Source organism: Microtus ochrogaster, unplaced genomic scaffold (genome assembly GCF_000317375.1).
Source record: "Microtus ochrogaster isolate Prairie Vole_2 unplaced genomic scaffold, MicOch1.0 UNK49, whole genome shotgun sequence".
Classification (NCBI taxonomy): domain Eukaryota; kingdom Metazoa; phylum Chordata; class Mammalia; order Rodentia; family Cricetidae; genus Microtus; species Microtus ochrogaster.
The window spans coordinates 436,542-462,448 of record NW_004949147.1 but is presented as its reverse complement, the minus strand read 5'-3'; the positions used below and the strand labels follow the sequence as shown (position 1 = coordinate 462,448).

General features: G+C 53.2%; 1 protein-coding gene across 1 annotated transcript; it reads left to right on the top strand.

The window, feature by feature from the left end:
• The first annotated feature begins 6,229 nt into the window (after positions 1-6,229).
• Csk (C-terminal Src kinase) lies at positions 6,230-24,449 on the top strand. The gene is made up of 13 exons (XM_005369457.2): positions 6,230-6,308; positions 19,815-19,891; positions 20,218-20,331; positions 20,447-20,559; positions 20,821-21,040; positions 22,010-22,103; positions 22,275-22,340; positions 22,419-22,518; positions 22,615-22,705; positions 22,877-22,950; positions 23,048-23,243; positions 23,318-23,404; positions 23,583-24,449. Exons 2-13 carry the CDS (start codon positions 19,877-19,879, stop codon positions 23,763-23,765), a joined length of 1,353 nt encoding a protein of 450 aa, XP_005369514.1. The 5' UTR covers positions 6,230-6,308; positions 19,815-19,876; the 3' UTR covers positions 23,766-24,449.
• The last annotated feature ends 1,458 nt before the right edge of the window (positions 24,450-25,907 follow it).

The following is a 25,907-nucleotide window of genomic DNA, read 5'->3' as shown; positions in this document are numbered from 1 at the left end:
GCAAGTGGCTTTGGGAGTGAGAAACAGGGGTGCGCTAGCCCCGCCTAGGAGTGGAGTAACTGAGTATTTGGAGAGTAGATGAATGAATGAGGTTTTCAGTTCCTCAGCTTTTGTGGCACTGTGGGTTCAACAACAAAAGCTCCGGCCGCACCACGCAAGAGGCCATCAGATCCCCGAGAGGACTGCAGGCGAGAGCTAACTACAAAGCTGTTCCAGAAATGAGGGAAGGGGGAAAAACCATTTAACTGCCAATGAGTGCCAGAGCTTTGAGCTAAGTCACACTCGGCCAGAGCGCTCAGCCCAAGTTCCCTCAGCGGCTGCTGCTCTTGTTGAAATAGGCCCCTGAGGATGAGAAAGGCTCAGGGTTGGGTACCTGAGAGGGCTCAGAGGGCAAAGGTGCTTGCTGCCAAGTCTTATTGCTTGAAGTCTGTCCCTGGAACCCACCCGGTAGGAGAGAACCAACTCTCAAAAGTTATTCACTCAAACACCTCCCACCCCCCGCCAAAAAAAAAAAAAATGTAATAATTTTTTGAAGCCTCAGCGTTGGCCTAGGAGTATGGCTCAGAAGTGGATCACATGACGAGCATGCAAAAGAGCCTGGGTTCCATCCCCTGTACTGCAGGAACTTCAACTGAAAGGTCACATAGCTAGGCAGGGGAAAGTCAGGCCCCTCTAACTAGGAAGCTGCTAAAACAGCTTCAAGACATCACCCGGTCCTTCCTCCCTATCAGAGATCTGATGACCAACAGAGTTAATCTCTCTTTGGTTTCCTTTTCTGCAAAACAGGGCTAGTAATAACACTGTATCAGGAGATTCAGTGTAAAAACAGAACTAACTGCTGGGCTGGGGGGTGGCTCCGTCAGCAGAGAACTTGCCTAGCATGCACGAAGCCCTGGGTTTGATCCCCAGACAACACAAACTGGGTGTAGCGACGCATTCCTGTAATCCAGACCCTTGGGTGGTAGGGTAGGAGGATCAGAAGCTCAAGGTCATCCCCAGTAATAAAGAGGGAGTTCAAGGCCAGTTTGGGATCTATCAGATTCTGTCTCAAAAGTAAATTAAGTACACAAACAAATGCCATCATGAGTGATAAGGTGCCTGGCAGACAGTGACGTGGACTAAATAAAAAAAGAGGTCCCTAGGTCTCCAGGGGACAGGAGCTGGAGGTAACTTGTAGCCCCCATGCCCATCTGCAGAACCCTTCACTTGTGAATGCCGACAGATCACCAAATCTAATGCTTAGATATGCAGGTGGGGAAACTGAGGCCCAGAGTAGAAAGACTAATTGAAAGTCAAAAGCAAGGCCATCCCCAGAACATGGATCTCCTAGGTCATTTGATACTCAAGACGAACTTCCAGTCTCAAGAAAGAGGTGAACAGTGTGACAACTCTGCATTCAGGCATGGCCCTTCCTCCCACTGGCAGTATTGGGAAGTAGGAGCTGGGGTATTCTGAGGCACAGTGGGGGAAGGTCACCTGGAGGGCAGAAGCCCCCACCGTAGCCCTCTGAGTCCTGGCTCCTTTGGCATCTGTGAACATCAGCCAAGCCAACCCAGGCATTGACATGACGACAGAAGCCACTGTGGCCACTTGCTTTCTCCTGGTTTCTGTCCTTTCCTACATACTTGGGGCCTGGAGCACTAGCCTGGTCTTTGTGACCATCTTACTGTCCATCTTTGTTCCACTGTTTCTTTCCTTTCGTCCATCTTTTCTAACTTAGTGGAACCCCGCAGCTGGGAGGTAGGGTTCACACAGGGGGCCTGAGTGACCCTGGAGCCCATGTTCTTCCTTCTCGGTCCCCCTACCTTCCAGGAACTCCAGCTACTGTGTCCTATCTCCATTCTCATTAGGCTGTGTGTGAGGGAGATGAAGAGGAACAAAGCTGGAGATGCAGCCACAACCTAGGCAGGTGCCGCCTCTAGGAAGTCAGCCCAGGCCCTCTGCTCTGCACTCTGCTTAGAGTCCAGCCCCTGTGCACTCTGCAAGGGGCACCTGCCCTGCAGGAAGTAGGAGACTTTGCTGGAAATCAGTCTTTAATCTTGGCTTCCTGTTTTCTGCCCTGGGGGACGCCCAGGGTGGCTGAGTTTCAAGCTACTTCACAGCAGCTTCTCTAAACTATCATCTCTTAGCGTAAAAGCTGGGGGAGGGGACCATGGGAACACACTCCAGTAAAAGTGCTATTAGCACTGGACTCCCCAACCCCCTCCCAACCAGCTCTGCCTGCAGCTGGGCCATCTGGTCCCTTCCCCCAAAAGCTGCCAGAAGTCTTTGGCTCCATCACCCTTCCCTTCCTCTGCCTTTCTTTTTTTTTTTCCTCCACTCTCCTGGAGCTAGCCTCATCACCGGAGAACAAGTGGTCCAGTCTGGGCACACAAATCTTAAATGCCGACTTGATATAACTGTATATTACAGGCACTCAGACTCAGTTTAACCAAAGTTGTGCACCTGAGTGTTTCCTGGCAGCCCCCAACCCCTGAGTTCACCATCTCCCAGGAGCTGGGCTACACCGGAGTCATGAGGCTCCATGAGACTCTTCATAAACTCTCCTCATGGACAGCTGACCCCAGACACGCCGGTCTACTCCCCTCCACCTGTCTGCTCTGCCAGGACCTATGGCCTTCTTCACCATGTGGACCCTGCACACTCTTGGCTGAGCATTGTGGGTTTGTTATGGTTTTTGTTTTGTTTTGAGGTAGTGTCTCATGGAGCCCAAACTGGCCATGAACTTCCTCTGAGGTCATGTATGACCTTGAATTTCTTATCCTCCCACCTGGATATCCCATTTTGGGGATTCCAGATATGGGTCACCACGTCCACTTCATGCTGTCTGGGGATGGAACTCATGCTCGGCAAGCACTCTGCCAACTGAGCTACATCCTGAACCTTAATTAATTAATGATGCACACCCCCCTTTACTGGCCTTTTTAAACACACACACACACACATGCACTCACGTGGTGTAGGGGTTCACCCATACCACAGTGTGCCTGTGGAGGTCAGCGGAGTCTGTTCTCTCCTGTCGTGGAATCCAGGAATCAAAGTCCCGTGTTTTGGGAGCAAGGGATCTTTTCCTGCTGAGCATCTCACTGCACCGCTGCTCCTCTCTCCAGTTTCATCCTCCTCTTCACCGCTTTTGGTTCTGTCCATTGGGTGCGCATGGCCTCCAAACACCCAAACACTGTGGCTGATCAAACTAGGTTTTTTTCTTTCTTCTTTTCTGTTTTGGACAAGAACCATGGTGTTCTCCCCCCGCCCCATATCCAGCATGAAGATCACGGCTAGCAGCTGTTCCGTGTCTGTTGAGAGGGAGCAAGAGCATGAACGATGAACTGGATGGTAGCTCTTTCTTGCAGTATCCAATTCAGGCTTTAATTCCCAAAGCCTGGAATTGAGGAAGGTTAAAATTTTTTTCCCCTCTTCACTTTACTGAGAAGAGGTGGAGCCAGGATTCAAATACAGGTTTATTTGATTCCAAAGTTCACATTCTGGGTCCCAGCTCACTTAGGGAGACAGTTGAGAAGGTTTATGGGTAAAGGAAGATATATTGGTGGTAAGATTTAGATATTAATTCAGGGTTTTCCCCCAAGTTCCCATAGCCTCCCCACCACCTAGCCCCCCTTTTACCAACTAATTCAGACAGAGAAGATATCAATCTCTCAATCCCTCCCTTCCAGAAGGCTTTGCAAGCTGCTAAAGCTCTTCCCTTCAGGCTGAGCAGCACCCCCACTCCCGAATTGGGGCCATATTATCATTCCATCTTAACCTCAAAGGAAAGAAAGCAAAGCCATGCGTGCGCGCACACACACACACACAAAGACACACATGTATGTGTGTGCATACACAAACACACACAGGCACGCACGTGAATACATACACACATACACAAAAACACATAAGCACGTGTGTACATACACACACACACACACACACGCATGCACGCATGCATGCACCATCCCCTCCAGGCCTGTTATCTTGTTGAATCTGCACCATCTCTCATGAAAGAGGTATGCTCTCAGCCTGATCCTACAGAAGAGGAAACAGCTCAGAGACCTTAGGTAACTAGTTCAAAGTCACACAGCCACACAGCTCTTAAATTGAGATCTAACCGAGATTTGATCCCCAAATCCCTGGGTTGGGCTTTTTTCCCACTATGTCACATCTAGCTCTGAGATCTGCTAGATACCTCCTCTGTGTGTATCCCTAGAGAATTGGTTCCTTGCAAGCAAACTGGTACTGGGCAAGCTGGGTCAGAGGGCTAATCTGTAGTCTCCGGGAGGGGAGGTGGGGGTTGAGCATACCCAGCTCCTGCTCCTTTCACCTGAAGTTGTGTGTAGTCTGCAACTCTGTCTTTTACAGGACTCTTTACTGTCCTCTTTTATTGTTGTTTGTTTGGTTTTTTTTTTTTTGTTTTTTTTTGGTTTTTTTTTTTTTTTTTTGAGACAGGGTTTCTCTATGTAGCCCTGGATGCTGGGATTAAAGGCATTCGGACCACCACCCTGGCTGCCCCTTAGTTTTTACTTTGTGTAACTTTCCAACTCTGTGCCACTGGCATCACTTCTTTCCCTCTGAAGAATCGACCCACACACCCCCCCCCAAATGGCCGCTTCCTTCAGTACTGGTCCTCAGACAATGCCAACACCTAGAACCCCCAGTGGGGCTTCTGGTTTCTATCTTGTCGCCCTACTTCTGTCCTGTGCCCTTCTCATGCCTGAGCACTGCTTGCTCTTGTAGCTAAGAGCAAATTGCTCAGGGAGGATCCTGAATCCTCATTAACAATGGTGTATAATAACAGTCCGGGTTTAATTGAGGACTCACCACGTGCCGCTGCACACCAAGCACTTTAAAGCTGTTAACTCATTTCCTCTCCACAAAACCTTACAAAGTTGGTGGTATTATTTTTGCTCATCTTTTCAAACAACAATGCAACATGGCAGACAGAGGTTAGGTAACTTATCCAATGTGGCACAGCCATTGACAACTTCTTTACTGATTCCAAGCCAAAAATAAAGTTCAAGAAAGTCCTATGAGAGGCTCTTTGGGTCTTTTGCCCTGTAGCTTGCAGGAACCCATCTCCCACAGCTCTCCCCTACCCCCGGTGTAACCCGCAGCCTGCCGGAACTATTTATAGTCCCCAGAAGCCACCCGGAGCTCTCACTGCTCCCTGTCTTTGTGCATGCTGCTCCCCCAGCTCTATGAAGTCAACCCGTGCACCCTTCTTTCCTGTTTCCTGTGGACCTTGTACACTACATTTTCGTTTTATCAGTGTGTTCTTTGTGAGAATCTATTTGCCCCAATCCCGACTGAGAATTTGACAGAAACAGAGGTCTTTAGAAGTGGACTCCAGAGCAGGGGCCCTGGTAATTTCAGCCCCTAGGATATGTTTGTGAAGGGATAAATACATGCCTGCTTCTGCCACGGAGGAGTCTAACCCTAGCCTCCACCCTAGCAGGGGAGATTCGCCTAGAGAAGGTTGGGAGATTGGCTCTAGTGAGCTGTTGGCTCTTTGGAAGGACCTTCGGAAGCCTTCGCCAAGGCCAGCTAGTGGGGGCAGGGCGTGAGCGCGGACACACCCCCCTGCATTCCCTCCAAGGTCCAGCAGAGGGCGCCGACCCACGCCCCGCTACGCGCCGGGCAGGCCCCCTCGCGCAGGCGCGCCGCAGCGGGCGGAGGATCCGGGCCGCGCTTCCTCTCGCCAGGCCTGCGAGCTTCCTCCCATCGGAGCCCGGGCGAGCTGAGGTTGGCCGCCGCCGCCGAGCCTGCCGCCTTCCTTGCGCTCCCGCGCCACTCCGCACCCGGCCCCGGAAGGTCCCACCGGGGTGGGGTCCGAGCAGAGCCAACCCGGGCCGCGCCGCCGTCGGGGCCGTCCCCGGGCCAGCCGTCCCTCCCGCCCCGCCAGCGTCCGGCCGCCCAGCCTCCGGGGTGTGGGGCGCGGGCAACCCCCGCGGGCCGCGATCGAACGCCCGGGGCGGCCCCCGGCAGCCGGCGCGACGTCCCCAAATCGAACCTCGGTGGCCACGTTCGGAAGCGGAACTCTGCCGGGGCCGCGCCGGCTACATTGTTTCCTCCCCCCGGACTCCCTCCCGCCCCCTTCCCCCGCCTTTCTTCCCTCCCCGACCCGGGCTGCGCGGCCGTCCCCCCGCCTGTCTGGCCGTCCTTCCTCCCCCTATTTTCGCATCCATACACCTCTTTGTACCGCACCCCCTGGGGACCCCTGCGCCCCTCCCCTCCCCCTTGGCCTCATGGACTGTCCTGCAGGCCGCTGATGCCGCCCGCGGTGAGGTGGCCTGGACCGCAGTGCCCCGAGAGAGGTGAGTGCTGGGCAGCCCCCGAGGAGGTGGTTGTCCGAGTGTCCCCTGGAAGGGAGGAGGTCGCTTGTCCCGCCTCTATGGCCACCACTGCCGCGTCCACACCCATCGCCCCCCCACCTCCTAACCGGGTTCGAATTCTCCCGGGAATCACTGTCAGAACATTACTGGGAGGGAGCCACGAGGGAGGTACTGCCCTGTACCACAAGAGACTTAGGTTAGCCGAGTCCTACCCCTCTACCCCGTGTGGAACAGAGTGGGAAGTGGCTGGACCCCGAGGAAGAGAATCGGTATGGGTTGGGAACATGGGCTGGACTATAAGGAGTTTGGTCCTTCCTGTTCAGGGCTGCCCTGAACGTACTGACTTGCTTGGTTCTGAGGTCTTGCTGGCTCCAATCGGCCCAGGGCCATGCCACCTCCCTTGAGCCCTGCTAGAAATCTGGGTCCTTGAGCTGAGTCTGTCACCCTTGGCCTGCCAGAGGACCAGGCTTAAAGCAAGGGACCTCTGACCCTTGGGTGGAGAAACTGGGCAGAGCTTCCAGTCTGAGTGGAGGTGACACTGGACATTAGTACTATGCCCCCACCTTTAGCACCCCAGTCAGCCCATTTCCCAGCTCCTCAGGACCCGCCTGTTGTTTGGAAGGGGTGTGTCGAGTCGCTGGAGCTTTGGAGCTTAAGTAGGTGCATTTTTTTATTTTTGTACACTAGGGAACCGAGGCCCAAGGGGCAGGTCATATTCTAGGCCTCTGGTGGAGGAAGACTAGCTATCTTCATCCCTATTCTGCAGGGATGGATTGCTGTGGGTGGAGGGCAACCAGGCTCACTTACCAGGGACACAAGCAGTCCCTAGCCTAACCGAGGAGGGACCTTGTGGGGTGAGCACGTGTTCCCCTGCTAGAGAAGAGGGAAAGGGCTTCCGGCCCTAATGCTATCTCCTTGTGAGCTAAGACATACTGGGTATTGCTTGTGAGACTTCTCCCTGGTGCCTGGGACTGGGTCCTTTCTACTGGTGTGGGGACATGGTGGAGTGGAGTGTACGGAGCCTGGTCCTGACCCTGCCTTCCCCACATTTCCCAGCTGGCTCAGTCAGAGTGGGGTCAGCATGGACATGAAAGTATGGAGGAGTGCGGACACTATGGGACTTGTTTCTTTTGCCTCCCCATCCCCTGGGCGTCGTGGTGTTTTGGTATGGCCACAACAGGATCAGGCCAGAGGCAGGAAGAGTTAGGTTGATGGTGCAGCAGGATCTTCCAGATCCTTTCAGGATGCTGAACTATGCCTAGGCCCCCTTGGAACAACAGGCAGTTTTGTCCTGCTCAGGCCCTTGCCCTTGTTTAAGGTTTTTCCTGGTGCCCTAAGATGCACTGGGGGGCGGGGGAAGGTGAAATACTCCCCGCCTGTGAGGCTGTACTCACCTAGTCTCATGCCCAACCCGAACTTCCTGTCCAGCCTCAGGGGTTGTGGCTGGGCCTGACATGGCTGGATGCTTCTTACTTAGCTGTAAGGGTGTGGCCAGGGTCCAGAGGCCTTTTAGAAAGCAGCTTAGCTTAGGCTAGCACATGTTAACAGCTGCTAGTTTCATTCGGTGAACTAATGCCCCCCATCAGAAGCAGCCACTCTATGTGTTGGGATGGGAACAAGGAAAGGCCAGGAAAGCAGATGTTGTCCCCACAGAGGCCACTCCACCCGGAGTGTCCCACAGCAGGTGTTGGTGAAGGGGCAGATTCCAGCTTCCTCCATGCCAGTACAAGTGAGTGGGCATGGAAGCCATAGTATGACCCAACCTCCCCAGTAATCCTCCTGGATCCCCTCCAAGTTGGTAGGACCACCCACATCCATTTCTGGGGTTCATCTTTTGAAGGATTCTAAAGTTTTGACACATAGCCCTCAAAGAACAGAGATGTTAAGTCTGGGAAAGAGGGTAGAGAGTGTCCCAGATGGGAATAGCTTCTCCGTAGCTAAAATGCCCTAAGTATCTGGACCAGAGCTGAAGGACTGATAGGACCTAGGAAAGCCAGTCTGAACTCACTTAAAAACTAGACCTGCATTAATTTTAATATTTTGCAAGTACTGAGGGCCATACATGGTAGCATACACCTGTAATCCCAGTACTGGGGAGGCTGAGGCAGGAAAAACCCAAGGTCAAGGCCAGCTTAGGTTCCAGACTGTGAAAGAAAGAAAACAAGCCCCAGAAATTTTAGAAGGCAATGTAAGATTACATAGCGTGTTAGCTCCGTGTTCCTAATTTTCTTCCTTTGTTGCTGTCCCATTCAAGCATCTGCCACAACTCTTTCCCCATTTACTACTGTGTCCCTGGACATTTCCCGAACTACCTGACATGGTAACTGCCTCTAAAAAGCTTCAGGGTATTTTCAGGAGTTCTGCTACAGCATCGGCACCCGAACCCTCTCCCCGAGTATACGGTGCTTCCATCTGTCACTGTTGTGGGCTGTTACTACACACCCCGCAAGCAGCTCTTAGAGCGCAGACAGCTTAGCAGCCTAGCATGTGGATTCCAAGCCCAGCCATCCCGTTGCCCCCTGAGCAGAGCTAACAGGTACAGAGGGAGACCCTTCTACCTCAGAGGACACTGAACTAACTAACCTACCAAGAAACTAGAAAATGCCTGGGACGGTGGTTAGTGTGGCTGCCTTAGCGTGGAAGAAAGATCCCTGAGCCATCGGCCCCAGAATGGCTGTCCCCTCAACTATCATCAGTAAAGTGTCCCACCCCTCTGAAAGCCTCTGTGCCTGTGTTATTGGCTGTTGTGTCTATGCTGTGTCCCCCTCCCCCTCCAATCACCAAGTGATAGACTGCCTTAGGGCAGGGGCTGGCCTTGGAACCACGGACTGCCAGTTGCTGTCCAAGGCCTGACCCCACCCATTCCCCTTCGTAGACTTGGAGTTGGGAGTAGCCGCCTACCACTACTGCTTCCCTGGTCACAGTGGTGGTGCTTAAGTAGCCTTGAACTTGAGATCCCTCTGCTACAGTCCTCAGAGCACTGAGATTACAGGTGTGCACACGCCGAACCCAGCCTGAAGAGTCCCCTTGACTTCCAGATTCTGCATGACTGTTCTAGGCTGCATGTTCCAGTGGAAAATGAGGGTTCCCAGTTTTCTTCGGTGGCCAGGGAAGGGGAAGGTTAAGTCTTGTACCTGAGAGTTAGAAACTAGGCTTATGTGCTAGTGTCCTCCTTTCCAAGTGTTCCCCAGGTCTAAACTGAAGGTGTATCTCTGACATGCGTTGCTATTCTTTATTGTGACTGGAGTAACTGGAATTGCCCTCCAGACCACACTGTGGGCAGTGGGAAGAAATCAGTCTCTGCTTGGCACACCCCAGGCCCAAGAAACTGTAGCTAGCCCTAAGTGACTATAGTGTGGCCCTTTAAATACAGAAGTTCTCAGGCTTGTAGCTTGGGACCCTGGCTGCCAGACTTCCCCTCTCTCTCTCTCTCTCTCTCTCTCTCTCTCTCTCTCTCTCTCTCGTGATACTGGTGGCATGAAAATGGGCATTACTACTGCCCTCCTGTCCATAACTTCAGTAGGATGAAGTCACAGGGTTGGAACTTGCCCAAGATGCTGGCCTGGCTGGGGTGAGCCCTTGGTGGGTGTTTCTCAGTTTCTCCCACCCTTGGTTAGGGACAGGATGGGTGGAGGAGCAGGCTGCTCCCTAAACCCAGCAGGGAGCACTGCTTCCCTCCTCCCTTCTGGGTCCCTTCATCCAAGGGCTGGAAATAGAATCCGCTAAGTAATGATTAAAGTCAAATTCGGGCCTAAAAATAAAGAGCTGAAGAAGGAAGAGCCTGTGTGCTCCCTGCATGGCTGAGGGAAGATGTGAGAGGGAGAGACTGCCGTTGGGTGGTTGAGCCCTAATCCCCAGAGTCAGGAGTGCTCCAGGAATTGGGGGATGCTCTCTTATTGGGCGCGATGCAGCCTGCCGCACCCACTGGTTGTAAACTGAACGGATGGTGTGCAGGATGAGAGAAGAGAATCCCATTTTGCCCCTGAGGAAACTGAGGCTCACTTCCCTGGACTAGCAGGGAGCTCCCCTGAGTGTAGGCCCCAGGACTGGAGGGCCCCACACAGCCCCGCCCACCCTGTTTTTGCTTGCTTTCTCTTCCTGGTTCTGTGAGAAGGGCAGCTTCTTCTAGCACACTAGTGCACACCCTCCAACCGCAGCTTCCCTCCGCCTCTCTTCCGTGGCCTGCTGTGAGCAGAAGAGAGCTGCTGGGCGCTCCCCTGGCTGCCCTGGGCTCTGCATGGTTGGAAGACTTGTGGGCGGGTGGAACCTGGGTGTCATCCGACCCGTACATCCTGGCTGCTGCTTTTCAACCCAGCCCAGCCTGGCACCTGGTTCTCACCCAGCCTCAGGCGTTGCAGCCTTTAATGTGCACACTACAGGGAAAAAGGACTGGAGGGTGAGCTCCATTACTGGCCAGAGAAGAGGCTGGGCTCAGGGAAGCCTGGCAGGATAAGCCTGTGGTTCTCTGACCTGAAAGGCTGCTGGGATCTGCATGGGCTGGAGCAGCTTGGAGGCCTTCCTGGAAGGAGAATACGGCTTGTGAAAGCATTTGAGGAGGAGACAGAGCCAGCAGTCCTTGTTCAGTGGTTCTGCTGTCTACTCTGGGTTGCTGTGAGACTGTATGATGTCCTGATCTGTCTGTGCAAAGGCGGGGTGTGCAGACAGCCAGGAGTGCGTGCAGGTGTGCCTCTGCTTGCTGGAGCAAGAGGGACATGATGTCAGTAGTTGACCCTAGCATTCCTGTTCTGTCCTTCTCAGGATGTCATATCATCTGCCAAGGAAAAGTTGGGAGGAGGGCTGCTAAGCCAGGTTCCAATGTAACTAAGTTTAAGTCCTTATTCCAGCACTTGGAAGCTGGTGGCCGCCTAGGTGGTGACCATTGGCAGGCTTGTTTCTTCCCCTGTCTAGCAGGGATCTACCAGGGCTTGTGACAGGTAGAGGGGAGAGGAGGATTAAGTAGCTGAAGCAAAGCCTCAAACCCAGTTGGGACAGCAGGCTATCAGCCACATGCTTTTGTTTTCCGTCAGTCTGCTGGGTGGGGGGTTGATAGCCCCTTCCCCTAGGTCTGTCCCTGGTGCTGTCTCAGTAGCTTAGCCTCTGGGCTGGGTGTTCTGCCCATGCTTGTTCTGGTGGTCCCTTGGTTGCTTTTGTTTGCTTTTCTGAGGCAGGGTCTCACTTTATAGACTGAGCTGGCTTCAGATTTACCTGTCTCTGCCAAAAGCACTGGAGATGAGAAATCTGCCACCCAGATTTGTAGATCTTTATCTTAGTCGCCTGGCCTCAGTCTCCCCTCCTGTAACTTGGCTAGGAGAAGTTGGTGGTGTGGAACAAAGCCGCTGCATGACTCTAAAGGGTTGTTGGAGGTTAGCGAAGAGGCTGTATGTAAATACAGGCAAAAGAAGATGCAAAGACCTAGAGTCTGTTCTAAGGGGTGGGGGGCAGAGGCCTCGGGTAGGACCCTGGGGAGACCTGGAGGCCCAGAGGCCCAGTGCCTGTAAGTAATTAGGCTTCTGAGTGGTAATTAGAAACCTTTCTGGGCCAGCAGTGGCAGCCTCTAGCCACAGTGTACCCTGGGGAGGAGGCTCCCCGTTAACCTCCCCTTAACTCACCCCCACTGCTCCTAAACTGCCAGACAGGATTTCCGGTCTCGCTGAGCCCCAGTGCGTGCTATAATTTGGTTCTTTAACATTTTTCAACCATTAAACTCTGCCCTCCTCTTAGGTCAGAGGTGCTGGAGGCTGAGGGAGCCTGTGGGTGGGGGCAGGGCAGCAGGCCCCAGAGCCCAAGCCAGGCAGCTTACCCACCCCTCTTGCCCAGAGCTCTGCACCCCAAAGGTGTGTGCTCTCAGACCTCCGGGGCTTCTGTGCAGTGGGGGTGCTGAGGGCCTGGCTGAACTGCTGGGATAGTGGGAGCCCTCCAGCCCCTCTGCCTAGTGTGTAACTGGGTAACAGTGCTGTCTGCCAGAGAGCCCTCTGCAGAGCCAGGGGTGGGGCTGACTGTGGCTGCCAAACCAGCTCAGCTGCTGGCTGGCTGCCCTTCTCAGGTGCTCAGCCCACTGCAGGGGGCGTGCCCAAGACGGCAACTCCACCTTTGCCCCTGCTGCCCTGTGACCTATGGGAAACTTCCTTTGGCAGCTTCGATTGACTCTCTCAGCAACCTGGCCTGCTCTAGGTACTCCTTTCCCGGTCCTTCCTGCTAACTGCTAGGCAGCTCTGGCTCTCTTCGGTCTTTTTAAGGCACTGGGGGTAGAACTCAAGGGGTTGGGGGTGGGCACATGGCTGTGCACATGCTTGACCACTAAGTTATACCCACAACCCTCTGTTTTTTGAAGCATGGGCACACCTGGCCGATTGAGGAAGATAGGAGCTTGGAGTGTATTTTGTTGGAATCCTCAGTACCTCAGCATAGGCTCGGCACAGAGGAGAGTTTTTATACCTCTAAGCTCCTCAGCCTTCCCTCCTCCTGCTCATCTTGACCACCAGACCTGACATGAAGTGCAGAAGAAGGCCCCTGAGACTCCAGCAGAGTGAGAAGGCAGATGACCTTCCTGTGTTGCCACCACTGCCCCCCTCCCGTGTATCTGTGTGTGTCTGCAGACAGTTCAGCTGGGTCCTGTAGCAGTTCTAGAGTCTCTGTGGCCCGTAGCTCCAGTCCCCCCAGGTCTCTGGTACACTTCCCTTTTCAGTGGGTATTTTTAGCTGCGTGTAAACAGTTTCTGAAGGCTCCCACGCCCCATTAAGCAGTGGAGTTTTGGTGAGGGGGTAGGGCTGGAATCTTTTGACCTACCCTAACCCTCTGCACGTGCCTGGTTCTGGGGGTCTGCAGCTGCTTTAGGGCAAGGAAAGGGCAGCCTGGGAGTGTCTGGGCTCCTACTTTCCCCCACATCTTACCCGCTCCCGGACAGCCTGGGCTCCCAAGAAAGGCCTGCCTGAGGCTGCAGCCACTGACCTCAGCGCTTGGGCACAATGCCCAGCCTGTTCCTGGGACCCCAGCACAAGGGCTTCTGGGAGCAGGGTTTAGGGCAGGAAGTCAGAGAAGCGTTGGCCCTACCACAATCCCAAGCCTCTGTCCTCCAGCCTTGTGGGGGTGGGAGACAGCTGCTGACCCTTTGGGGTTAAATATAGTCCTATTGGTTGCAGAACCTAGCGTGCGGTAGCCGGCCAGGCTTTTCCCTTTCTTTCGTTCATTCATTGAGTACTCATTACTTAGCAGCAGCTCTCAGCCCAGCCCATGCTGGGGATGCAGACATGAGTCAGAGCCCAGCTCCTCTCTTCTACTGACACAAAGCTCCCCTTCTACCCTCAACTATAGGCCGCTGCTAGTGAGGTCCTTCGCTGGAGCACTGTGACATGAGAGACCCTGGAGGCAGGACCAGCTTGCACAGCTGGAGGACCAAAGAAGGCCTCCTGGTGGAAGTGGCTTTCAAAAATGGTGTATTTTCGATTTTATTTTTAGGGGCAAAGTTATATAGATGTTTATAGCTTTAAAACAAAACTAGGGGCTGTCATTATCGCTCAGTTGGTAGTGTTTGCCTGGCCTTTCTGAAGCCCTGGGTAGACAGGTTCAGAAATTTAAAGCTAGCCTTGGCTACATAGTGAGTTAGAGGAACAAGTTTTCCTTTAATTCAGTTCCATCCCAGAGGCCACCTCTGTTGTCTGTCTCTCTCTCTCTCTAGATGTATTTATTTTATGTGTGTGAGTGTTTTCCTTGCATGTGTGTGTGTGTATCACGAGCATGACCGGTGCCCATGGAGTTCAGAAGGTGTCAGATCCCCTGGAACTGGAATTACAGACATTTATGAGCTGTCGTGTGGGTACTGAAAACCGAGCCCAGGTCCTCTGCAAGAGCTGCAATTGCTCTTAGCTGCTGTGCCGTCTCTCCAGCTTTCTCCGTGTCTCTCAGAAACTATCTAGGCATCCCTAAGCTTAGGAGTGTGTATTTGTTTTCTGTAAAGCACGCCTTGAGAGCCAGGGAAACGGTTCTGCTGGTAAAGACGACTCCGCCAAGCTTGACCGCCCAGGACCCACATGGTGGAAAGGGGAGAACTAATTTCCACAGGTCGCCCTGATTTCCACGTGCACCCACATGGATATAAGATAAACACATGCGTGTAATAAAAAATTTAAAACAACACAATTTACACCTGAGTGTGCTGGTGCATGCCTGTAATCCTGTCCTGCAGACTGAGGCAAGAGGACCTCGGGGTTTAACATCTATCTGGACCACATAGCAAGAAAGAACCTGTATCAAAAATTCAAAAACACCTTGGCATGGTGGCACATGCCTTTAATTCCAGCTCTCAGCAGCCAGAGGCAGGAGGATCTCTGTAAGTTGAAGACCAACCTGGTCTACATAGCAGATTCTAGGATAGACGGGACTACATAGAAGACCCGGTCTCAAAAAAACACAAACAAAAAAATCCAAAATCAACAATAACAGCCACAAAATAAAAGCCCTACCTACAATTTGTAATACACTGTAGGTCATCTGTGTCTGCATTTGCCTTTTTTTTTTTTTTTTTTTTTTTTTTTTTTTGCTTTATTTCAAAATCACTAAAAAGCGGAAATATATTGGATATTTGAAGGTCCTTTGCTCATGTTTACCCATTCTTTAACATTTTGCCACATTTATATTGCTCCTTTTGCTTTTTTGTTTTGGGGGGTGTGTGTGTGTGTAAACATGCCACAGTCTCTGTGTGTGTCCTATGGGGATCAAAGAACAACTTTGTGGAATTGTTTCTCTCCCTTCAGGCATGGAACTCAGGTTGTCAGTCTTAGCTGCAAGTATCCTTACCCTCCCTTGGTTTTTTTATGTCATCGCTGGGAGATTGGGGCCTCGGGCGTCCCGTGTGTCCCGGTTACCACCATCTTTCTGGTTTTTTTTTTTTTTTTCGAGACAGGGTTTCTCTGTGGTTTTGGAGCCTGTCCTGGAACTAGTAGACCAGGCTGGTCTCAAACTCACAGAGATCCACCTGCCTCTGCCTCCCGAGTGCTGGGATTAAAGGCGTGCGCCACCACCACCCGGCTACCACCATCTTTCTGGAGATGGGCGCATGCACGTTTTGCTACTTGTTAGTTGCCAGCATCATGTCTCTTACTCCGGAGAGTTTGGTTCTTTAGTTTGTTTTCGTGTGTGTGTGTGTGTGTGTGTGTGTGTGTGTGTGTGTTCATGTGCACATAAGAATATGTGCATATGGGGCTGGAGAGATGGCTCAGAGGGTAAGAGCATTGCCTGTTCTTCCAAAGGTCCTGAGTTCAATTCCCAGCAACCACATGGTGACTCACAACCATCTGTAATGAGGTCTGGTGCCCTCTTCTGGCCTGAAGGCATACACACAGACAGAATATTGTATATATAATAAATAAATAAATATTTAAAAAAAAATAAAAAAAAGAATATGTGCATATGAAAGCCAGAGGTCAGCATCAGGTCATTCCTCAGGAACTGCTCACCGTGTTCTCACTGCACCCTGGGACTCACTCGGTAGGTTAGGTGGGAGAGCTAACAAATTCCTGGCATCACGGGGATTGCAAACTCATGCTGCCAACACTCAGACTGCTGTGGGTGCTTGGGCCCAAACACGGGTCTTCACGGCAAGCACTTTGCTCACTGAGCTATTTCTTCAGGTCCTTCTGTCTGTCTGTTTGGTTTGGTTTGGTTTCTCTGTGTGTCCCTGACTCTCCTGGAGCTTGCTCTGTAGACCAGGCTGGCCTCAATCTCAGAGACCTGCCTGCCTCTGCCTCCAGACTGCTGGGATTAGAGATTGTTTTGTTGTTTTAAGACAAGGTCTCACTTTGTAGCCCAGTCTTGCTTCAAATGCATAATCTCTGTCCATTTCTTGTCATCACAAAGAACTCCTATTGTATTTTTGCTCCTTTGTTTGTACAACAGTAGCAGCCCCCTCTGTACCTCAAGGCTGCACAAAAATTCCTGGGATGATGGGAGAGGGCAAGTAAGTGGGCAGAGTGTAGGTGTCTGGGAATAGAAGTGAGAAAAGGGGACAGACAAGGTGCTTAGAAGCTAGAAAATGTGGGACATTCCAGTGACTTCCCAAAGGTCACACAGCAAGTCAGTTATAGGGCCAGGGCCAGGACTCAGTGTCCCTTACTCCCAGGACAGTGGTCCTGAACTACCTTCCTAGAGTGACTTGGCCCTAAGGTCAAGTGACCCACAAAGGACCGTCTTCTGTGCCTACTCCTTGGCTAGTCGCAACGTGGCTTATAGGAAGCAGCCTCTTGCAGCTGCTCAGCCTCCTGGCCTGGTGACCTCACCATGACTGACAGGATGGAGGGTATGTGGGAAGGCATGCAGTGACCCAGGTGCCAAGAAGATGGCAATGCTGGCTGTGATTGCGTCCGTAGGCCCTGCTGGCTTCTTACCTAGCTGGTGTGTATGTGAGGAAACCGTCCCAAAAGGCTCTGCTCTGGACTTCAGATGTGGTGGCTGAGCAGCCTGCCCCTCTAGGCAGCATCCCCTGACTACCACTGCCTTGTCCCATCCTCTTCCTACATCCTTGTCCCTCATGGCTGCTCTTCACCCTGTGTGCCCAGACTAGGTTAGTCCCAGATAGACAGCATTCCTGGGGATAGAACATGGGATGCGGGAGGCAGGGGCTACCAGGAGGGCAGGGAGTCCTGGCCGAGGGGCTCAGGAGTCTGAATGTGAATCTCACTGGAGCTATGACCTCGGGCAATCTGAGCCACACTTGGGGCCTCATCTATGAAATGGGGTTGGTAATAATAGCCCCTCTGTTTCTCAGCGTCATTAGGATTGGACAAGCTGTGAAGTGCCAAGGATAAGGCCTGACACTGAGTAAGTGCTCAGAAAACGGGGCCTGTGATTATTTTTATTATTATCATCAAGGCAGCAGGGAGGTGGCGCAGCAGCTGCAGGCCAGGAAGGAGTGTTTGCAAACTGACAGCTGGAAGGGTGACTAACAGTGCCCAGCCTCCGCTCCCTCCTGTGGTGGCAGCAGTGAGTTTTGAATTTGGGGAGAGTGGAGGAGGTGTGGTGAGCTGGTGAGCTAATAAGATCTCCATAGAAGGGCCCCCTATGGTTGGGGGCTCAGCCAACAGCAGTGGGACCCCAGCCCATGCTCAGGCTATGTGTCTTGGGCAACCTCTTGGGCCTTGGTTTCCACTCCTTTAACAGGGGAAGGAGGGCTCACAGCTCTCCATAGCGTGTGGTCCTCAGGACCCAGGAGCTGGTTCTTGTGCTCATGCTGGCTCAGTCATGGAAATCTGGGGTGTGAGGGGGTGGTTCCTATCACACTTCCTGGGCCCAGTCTAGACAACAAGTTTGATAGGCTGGCCTCGCCTCTGGGTGCAAGAAGGGCTGTTTGTTCTGGAGAGGACAGGAAGCAAGCCAGACACCGCCAACTCTGGGGTCGCACTCCATTCCTCCCCTAGCCTCTTTACAGGGGTTCACTGTGTCCCCTTTCAGGATGAGGGCTTACGAGGCCCAAGGGGTTGGTTCATTCTCTCCAAGTTGGCATGTCGATAAAGCCAGATTCAAAGCGCAGGTCTGTCTAGCTTGGGAGTGCTGGTCAGTGCCTGCACCCTTCATCCTTGCTTCTGCTGGATTCTGGGAGCATAGGCTCCCTGAAGAAGTCCCCCAGGCTCAGCACCCTCAACGTCCAATCATAGCTCTTCGCAGTGCTGCCTTGCAGGCTCATGCTAGGGCCTCTGGAACCTTTCTCATAGAACAGACAGACAAGGGTGCTTGGGGTGGGCTCAGCAAGTTTGGGGTCATAGGGCCCAGAGGGCCCGTTGGTTCCGCTTTGCTTCACCAGCTTCCACCCAGGCCAGTTCTTTTTATTTTTTTTTTAATTTTTATTTGCATTGGTGTTTTGTGTGCATGTGTCTGTGTGAGGGTCTCAGATCCCCTGGGACTGTAGTTAGAGCTAAGCCATGTGGGCTCTGGGAATCAACCAGATCTTCTGGAAGAGCAGCCAGTGATCTTGACCACTGAGCCATCTCTCCAGCTCCCTAGGCCAGTTCTCCAGGCTGTGCCTACCTTCTGCTCTGACACCTTGGCCAGGACTGGCTAATAGATTAAGCTTTTCTATGTTACTTTTTCTGGCCCATCCTCATAAAAGAAGGTCTTAATCATGTAGCTCAGGCTAGCTATCTATGCCTCACCCTCTACCATCTGCCTTCCTAACAAATTCCTTTTTATATCAGTTTTTTTTTTTTTTGCTTGATTGCTCATGAATTTGAAACACACACACACACTTTGTGCTAGGGTTTAAACCCAGGGTCTTGAGCATTCTAAGCAACCACTGACCACTAAGATCAGTCTCTACTCCCGCCCTCTACCTTTTGAAGTCTGCAGTCTTCAGGGCTCAGCTCCCATGCTTCCTGCATTGAGTGTACGCAGGCGTGCATGCATGTGTGCCAGCACTTACACTGAAAGTCCTCGTCTAGTGGTGGAGGACATAGCCATAAATGTAATTACTAGACCTCACCTCTCCCATCCCAAGTGAGTCTGTCATGTAACCATGTGACCACAAAAGGGCCACTGGGTGTTTCCTCACCAGAACGGGAACAGTAGCCCCACTCTCTCTGCATCCTTCTGGGGTTCTTCTGGGGCCACATTTGGACCAATAGTAGTGGTGACCTTGTGTGTGCAGACATGCTTGCTGCTCTTGAGGAGTGACCTAAGGAGTTGCCATTACAAAAGTGCATAGACATCCATAGCCCGCAAGCTGTGGAGCAAGCCTTCTCCTGCAGAGGGCTCAGACAGTCCCCACAGCCAACACCTTGAAGTCCTCTCATACTTGTCCAGTTCTTTTCTCTGCAGACATTCATCCTAACAGGCCTGGGTTGGTTTGGCCAGATTTTGAACTTGATACAAAGGGAATCAAACCTTGTGCTTCCCTGTACTTGATTCTTTGGCTGAGAATCCAAGGCTGATGGGTGGCTGAGGTGGATCGTGCCACCGCCGTACAGAATTCCCGTCTGTGGCCTCTCCCTGTTTCATCTACCTTGTTTTCAGCACCTGGGCAGTTCCCGGTCTGAGATTTACTACGGAGCGCATCCACCACAGGAGAGCATCTGCCCCTCTCCTGGTGGACATGGGCTATTTTCTCTTGGGTGTGCAGGTTGAAGTAGGCACAGACATTTACCTGTGCAGAGGCTTCTGGGGCAAGTTCTGTAGCCTGTGATTTTGTACAGAGCACAAGTGATTTTCTTGGACCACTAGAAACCTGCCCGGTTTCAGTTTCCCTGACAACCCTCGAGGCCTCATTGGTCCTATTGGTCATTCTGTGGGACCTAGAAGGCCCCAGAGACATAGAATTGATGGCCACTTCTCTGGGACTCTTGAGTCTGTGTGCGTCTGCCCGAGGCTAGATAGAACAGCCCTGGATCCATGTCTCAGTTCTCGGAAGCTTTGGCACCGCCGCTTGTACTGCTTTGAAGGGGTCGATGATTACTGAGTGGGTAGGGGGTCATCTCAGCCTTCCTCAGCTTGGCTTTTCTCCCGCAGCTCTAATGGTACCAAGTAACAGATTGGCCTTCCTGTAGCACGGGGACGCCAGATCTAAGAAGATGTCTGCAATACAGGTATCATGGGGTTGTGGTGGGCATAGATAAGGCAATCCCACGTTCCACCATCTCCAGTCTGGAAAAGAGGAGGTGCTTAGACCAGCCTATTCCCCATGCCCAACCCTTCATCCTAGTTGAAACCTTGAAGTAACTTTAATTCCAGTGTGCTCTGTTGGGCACAGGGCCCTAAACTGGGCTACAGAGGAATTTGAGCTGGAAGGAACTTGGTACTTCCCCAGGTTCATGGAAGTCAGCTAAGATGCTCTGGTCCCAAGGGCGCTGGGGCAGGTGGGCAGAGAGGTGCGCCCCAGGCTGCACCCACACACCTATCCCTTACCCTGTAGGCCTCCTGGCCATCCGGTACAGAATGTATTGCCAAGTACAACTTCCATGGCACTGCTGAGCAAGACCTTCCCTTCTGCAAAGGAGACGTGCTCACCATCGTGGCCGTCACCAAGGTACTTGGGGACCCTAGATGCCTATTCCATTCTTTCACCGTCAGGGATTCCTTCTGGGTTTGGCTCCCCTTCAGAGGGAGGCAGACCTGAGAGTCTGTCTGGTCTCTCTCTCCAGGATCCAAACTGGTACAAAGCCAAAAACAAAGTGGGCCGTGAGGGCATCATCCCAGCCAACTATGTCCAGAAGCGTGAGGGCGTGAAGGCGGGCACCAAACTCAGCCTTATGCCGTGAGTACCAGGAGGAGGGCTGGAATCTCCTGGTTTGGGGAGAAGAGAGGAAAAGAGCCCTGAGTAAGAGGCATTGTAGGAATGGAACCAGAGGTTGCACCTAACAGAGAGGAAATGGGGACCCAGCAGAAAAAAAAGAGGGCAGGGAGAAAATGATGTCCTCAAATGCCTGACTGGGAGTTGTAGGAAGTTACACATGGGAGGCTGGTGGGAGGCACCTGGGTCAGTGCCATTGTGACCCCCAGCCTTGCCATTCTCCAGCTGGTTCCATGGCAAAATCACACGGGAGCAGGCCGAGCGGCTTCTCTACCCACCAGAGACAGGCTTGTTCCTGGTGCGGGAAAGCACCAACTACCCCGGGGACTACACACTGTGTGTGAGCTGTGAAGGCAAGGTGGAACACTACCGCATCATGTACCATGCAAGCAAGCTGAGCATTGATGAGGAGGTGTACTTCGAGAACCTCATGCAGCTGGTGGAGGTGAGCGCAGAGTGTGTGTGCCTGAGGAAACTCCCCTTCCTCCCCACACTCAGACATACCTGAGTCCATCTAAGGACATTTAGCAGAAACCTGGCCCTACTCACCTGGCAGAGTAACCTGGACACGTTGACAGCTTCTGGGAGTCTTGGCTTCTCACACCTCAGTGGAGCACCTGCTGTGGCCAGGGCCATAGTATTTGGTGCCCATAGTACCCCAACAAGGGCCCCAGCTTATAAGTATGGACACAAAGTTCCGGCTCAGTGAAGGTCTCATCTATACGTTGGAGGGGCCACTAGGCTTTGAGCCCATCTGATCCAGAGCTCACTTCCTCTGCCACTTGGAACCTCATGGCTGAAGGTGTACCTTGGCCATCAGGGTCCTTGAGGGCTCTGTACACCCACAGGTTCTTTTTTTTAATTTTCGAGACAGGGTTTCTCCATAGCTTTTGGTTCCTGTCCTGGAACTAGCTCTTCTAGACCAGGCCGGCCTCAAACTCACAGAGATCCGCCTGCCTCTGCCTCCCGAGTGCTGGGCGCCACCACCGCCCGGCCCACCCACAGGTTCTTGCAGCTTCCAATGCCAGCTCTGCCAGCTCTGCCCAGACCATACTTGGCATTGGAAAACTGTAGGTTCCCTCCAAGCTCCCTCATCCTGTCTCTAGCTTACATCGGCCCTGAGTACACCTGGCTCAAGGCTGGAGTAGGGAGCAGGCCAAGCTTTGCTGTTTACCTTAAGATGCTGGTGAGGCCCAAAGCAGTAGTGGCAACGGGGAGTCTAGTGACCCAGGGTGGGTGGGGTGACAGGCATTCCCACCCTTCTTGAAATGAGGAACCCTCTCCACACAAAGCAGCTCGGGGCTCTGTGAGCTGGCCTCTGCTGCCCTCTGGTGGTCAGGCCTGAGCCATGCGTGAGTCAATGAAAAGTGAGGCCCAGTGGGTCTGGTTCTGAGGGCCTGCCCTCCCTCTGCAGCACTACACCACAGATGCCGATGGACTCTGCACACGACTCATCAAACCAAAGGTCATGGAGGGCACAGTGGCGGCCCAAGATGAATTCTACCGCAGTGAGTGCCCACTACACCTCCCACATGCCCACTCCCCGCCCCCCACACTCCCACTCCCACTTCTGTCCTACCCTGGCGGCTTGGAGACCTCAGACACCCACATCTGAAAGAATCAAATGACCCCAACTAGTGTTCACCTCACTGACTGCTGCCTTTCCGCCCCGCCCACAGGTGGCTGGGCCCTGAACATGAAGGAACTGAAGCTGCTACAGACGATTGGGAAGGGGGAGTTTGGGGGTGAGTTAAGGGAACCGGTGGGGAGGGGTGAGAAGCTTCAGGAGTCCAGGAAACAGCGCCCCTCCCTTCTCCCCCCAGATGTGATGCTGGGTGATTATCGGGGGAACAGAGTTGCAGTTAAGTGCATCAAGAACGATGCCACTGCCCAGGCCTTCCTGGCTGAAGCCTCTGTCATGACGTGAGTAGAGACAGGCACAGGGCGGGCAGGCTGCCTGGGGCCTGGGTGGAGGGGAGGAGGCTGGCCGACTCAGACCACCCTGTCCTGCCTTGTCAGGCAACTTCGGCACAGCAACCTAGTCCAGCTACTGGGTGTGATTGTGGAGGAAAAGGGCGGGCTCTACATTGTCACGGAGTACATGGCCAAGGTAGGTGCTCCTCAGCCTCTCACTGTTCCCCCAGCCCCTCTGCCTTGGCCCCACGGAGCTTTGAAGTAGCCAGTCTTGACCAGTCACTTATTGACTGACTTTAAACAAGTCATGCCACCTCTCCAAGCCAAGGTGTCCCCCACCCTCACATCCCTTTCTGTCCTGCCCCAGGGGAGCTTGGTTGACTATCTTCGATCACGTGGTCGTTCGGTGCTAGGCGGAGACTGTCTCCTCAAATTCTCACTGTGAGTGATGCAGCCTGGGGTGGGGCTAAGAATCCTGAGACCCCTGCCATGCTGTGGGAGCCCCAGTCTGAGGGACGTGTGGCTGTCCTGTCCTCAGAGACGTCTGTGAGGCTATGGAGTACCTGGAGGGCAACAATTTTGTGCACCGGGACTTGGCTGCCCGGAACGTGCTGGTGTCTGAGGACAACGTGGCCAAAGTCAGTGACTTTGGCCTCACCAAGGAAGCTTCCAGCACTCAGGATACAGGCAAACTGCCAGTTAAGTGGACAGCTCCTGAAGCCTTGAGAGAGAAGGTGAGCGAGGGTCCTGGTTCACCCCCTTTCCCGAGCTTCCTAAAGTCAATGCTGATTATCTTATCACATGGCAGAAATTTTCCACCAAGTCCGATGTGTGGAGTTTCGGAATCCTTCTCTGGGAAATCTATTCCTTTGGGCGAGTGCCTTATCCAAGAATTGTGAGTATGGGTCTGGAAGCCATTGCATTGCAGAAGCTGTTGGCGGGGTGGCAATAGTAGCATCCTATGGGAACCACCTCCCTGGCTGGAGCCTAGTACCTCAGCTCTGTCCTGAGGAATTCTGGGTAGGAGTCCTTTCTGTGGTAAGGCATTGAACTCACATGCCACCTGCTCACAGCCCCTGAAGGACGTCGTCCCTCGGGTGGAAAAGGGCTATAAGATGGACGCCCCAGATGGCTGCCCGCCTGCAGTCTACGACGTTATGAAGAACTGCTGGCACCTGGATGCTGCCACACGGCCCACCTTCCTGCAGCTTCGAGAGCAGCTGGAGCACATCAGAACCCATGAGCTGCATCTGTGACCTCTGCCTCCGCCTAGGCTGTGGGCCTGCAGGGACAGGGCCTAGAAGATCACAGATCTGGTGCCTGCTGCTCACTGGGCCTGAACTTGAACTGAGCCCCAGCGGGCTGGTAGGCCTCTTGCCTCTGACCTGCCTGTCCCTTCTGGCCCCCCAGGGACCCCACCTAGGCCTGGCATCTTCTCTCATGGACCCACCTATAGGGCTTGGGGCGCCCACTGAAGGGGCTGAGAAGGGAGGAGGACAGGAGCGGGAGGCAGTGCCCACAGTGGTCAGCCCTCTCTTGGCCTTCCATCACTCGCCTTCTTAGAGTTTTATTCCTTGCCTTTTTTTGAGATTTTTTTCCGTGTGTTTATTTTTTATTATTTTTCAACATAAGGAGAAAGAAAGTACCCAGCAAATGGGCATTTTACAAGAAGTACGAATCTTATTTTTCCTGTCCTGCCCCTGGGGGTGGGGGAGGAATCAGCCTCTCTCTAGGGACCGATCACCCCAGCCTGTTCCCCATCCCGTGTTCCATGTCCAGTGTTGCCTCGGTCGCCTATGTTTGCGCTTGACCATGTTGCACTGTTTGCATGTGCCCGAGGCAGGCGTCTGTCAGGGGCTTGGATTTCATGTGCTGTGGCCGCTCACCCACCGCCTTGTGAGATGGAATTGTAATAAACCACTCCCATGAGGACACCGCCACCCAGCCTCGGCGCTTTCTCCGCCGAGCCTGCCTGTCTGCCCAGTCGTCTTCCCATGCCATCTTGTCCATTCCCCTGTCTCTGTGAGTGGGGCTGAGAGGGAAGCATGGCCAGAAGATGTAGCGCCTCTTTGTGTCAGCTGCACGAGCCAGTGTCCTGTGTCTGCCCATGGGGGAGCGCTCACCGCCTGTCTGTTCCTACCAGCTGCTGCCTGATCCCAGCACCAGGGCTGCCTTGGGCCCTGGGACCAGCCCGTGGGCTGCTGCCTGGGTATCTGGCTGCCTCTCCTGTCACGTTGTCATGGTCTGAAGCACAAAGAACTGGAATGGAAGTCCAGGCCTGCCCCGATGAGCTGTGGCCCTGGGACAAGAGCCCAGATAAACATGCCTCGAAGATACTGACCTCAGGGGTGATGGAAAGGGAGCCACTGGTGATTCTCACATTTCATCTAACATGTGACGGCCTTCTTTTTCTCACCCCTACTGTGTGCCAGGCCTGAGGCTTGCTAGGACCATAGGGTTGTCTCACCCCTACTGTGTGCCAAGCCTTGACCTTCCTGGGCATTGCATGGATTGAGGCACTTTCCTTCTACCCCAACTGGGATAGACAAATGGGAAATGAGGGTGGGCCCTGGGCTTTTCTCCCCTCAGGTTGTCCAAGGGTGGTAGAACTCAGGCAGGTAGGAGAGACTTGATTCATTTGAGATAAATAGGGAGGTTCCCTTTGTCTCTTGGTCCTGGCCCTCCCCCAGTTACAGGACCCGAGCCCCAGGAGTTTTGGCTTGAAGCATGTCTTATGTCTACCTCCCAGACCCACTGTTTTCCTGTCCCTCCCAAACAGCTTTGCCCACCAAGGCCCCCTCTGCACATACTGCAGGCTGATTTTTGTGAGAAAGCAGGCAGCTCAGTCATTCATCTGTAAATGTCCAGGTATCTGCGGAGTATAGACTAGGCTGGATGATTGCAGCAGCGTGGACCCTGTGGAATTTGTGGTTGAGCGGACAGACACACAGACAATGATAGGCTCTTCCGTTGTGAAGGAACACCCAACACCAGAGTGTCGTCCATGCTGAGCTCAGGGTGGGTGCAAACACAGATGATACCCCAGGGAGAGGAAACAACAGGTCTGGGAACTCAGATGAGTGAAGACAAACCTTGGACAACCGGACACCGATGGACAGCACTGGGAGATAAGCGAGGGGCCTGCGGGTGGAAGGGTGTGGCCTACGTGTTTCCTATCAAGCCACGAGTTGGAATTCAGTGACAGGTTTGGGGCTTCAGAGACATGCCATTTTCAAAGTGATCACCCTCGGTCCCAGTAGGGTAGTGTGAGTAGGGTGGTGAGAGCTGTAAGGGGTCAGTAAGTCTCCATGCTCCAGAGTGAAGGAGAGGGAGAAGCCAGACAGGCCTCTGACTTCCCTGCCGGCTGGGTGTGAGCAAAGCAGTAGCTAGGCACCTGC

Excerpts from the sequence above, each read along its gene's own strand:
- Csk (XM_005369457.2), top strand. Across the intron at positions 22,104-22,274 it reads CCAAGATGAATTCTACCGCA|GTGGCTGGGCCCTGAACATG; the intron begins GTGAGTGCCCAC and ends CCCCGCCCACAG. Across the intron at positions 22,519-22,614 it reads GCTGAAGCCTCTGTCATGAC|GCAACTTCGGCACAGCAACC; the intron begins GTGAGTAGAGAC and ends CTGCCTTGTCAG.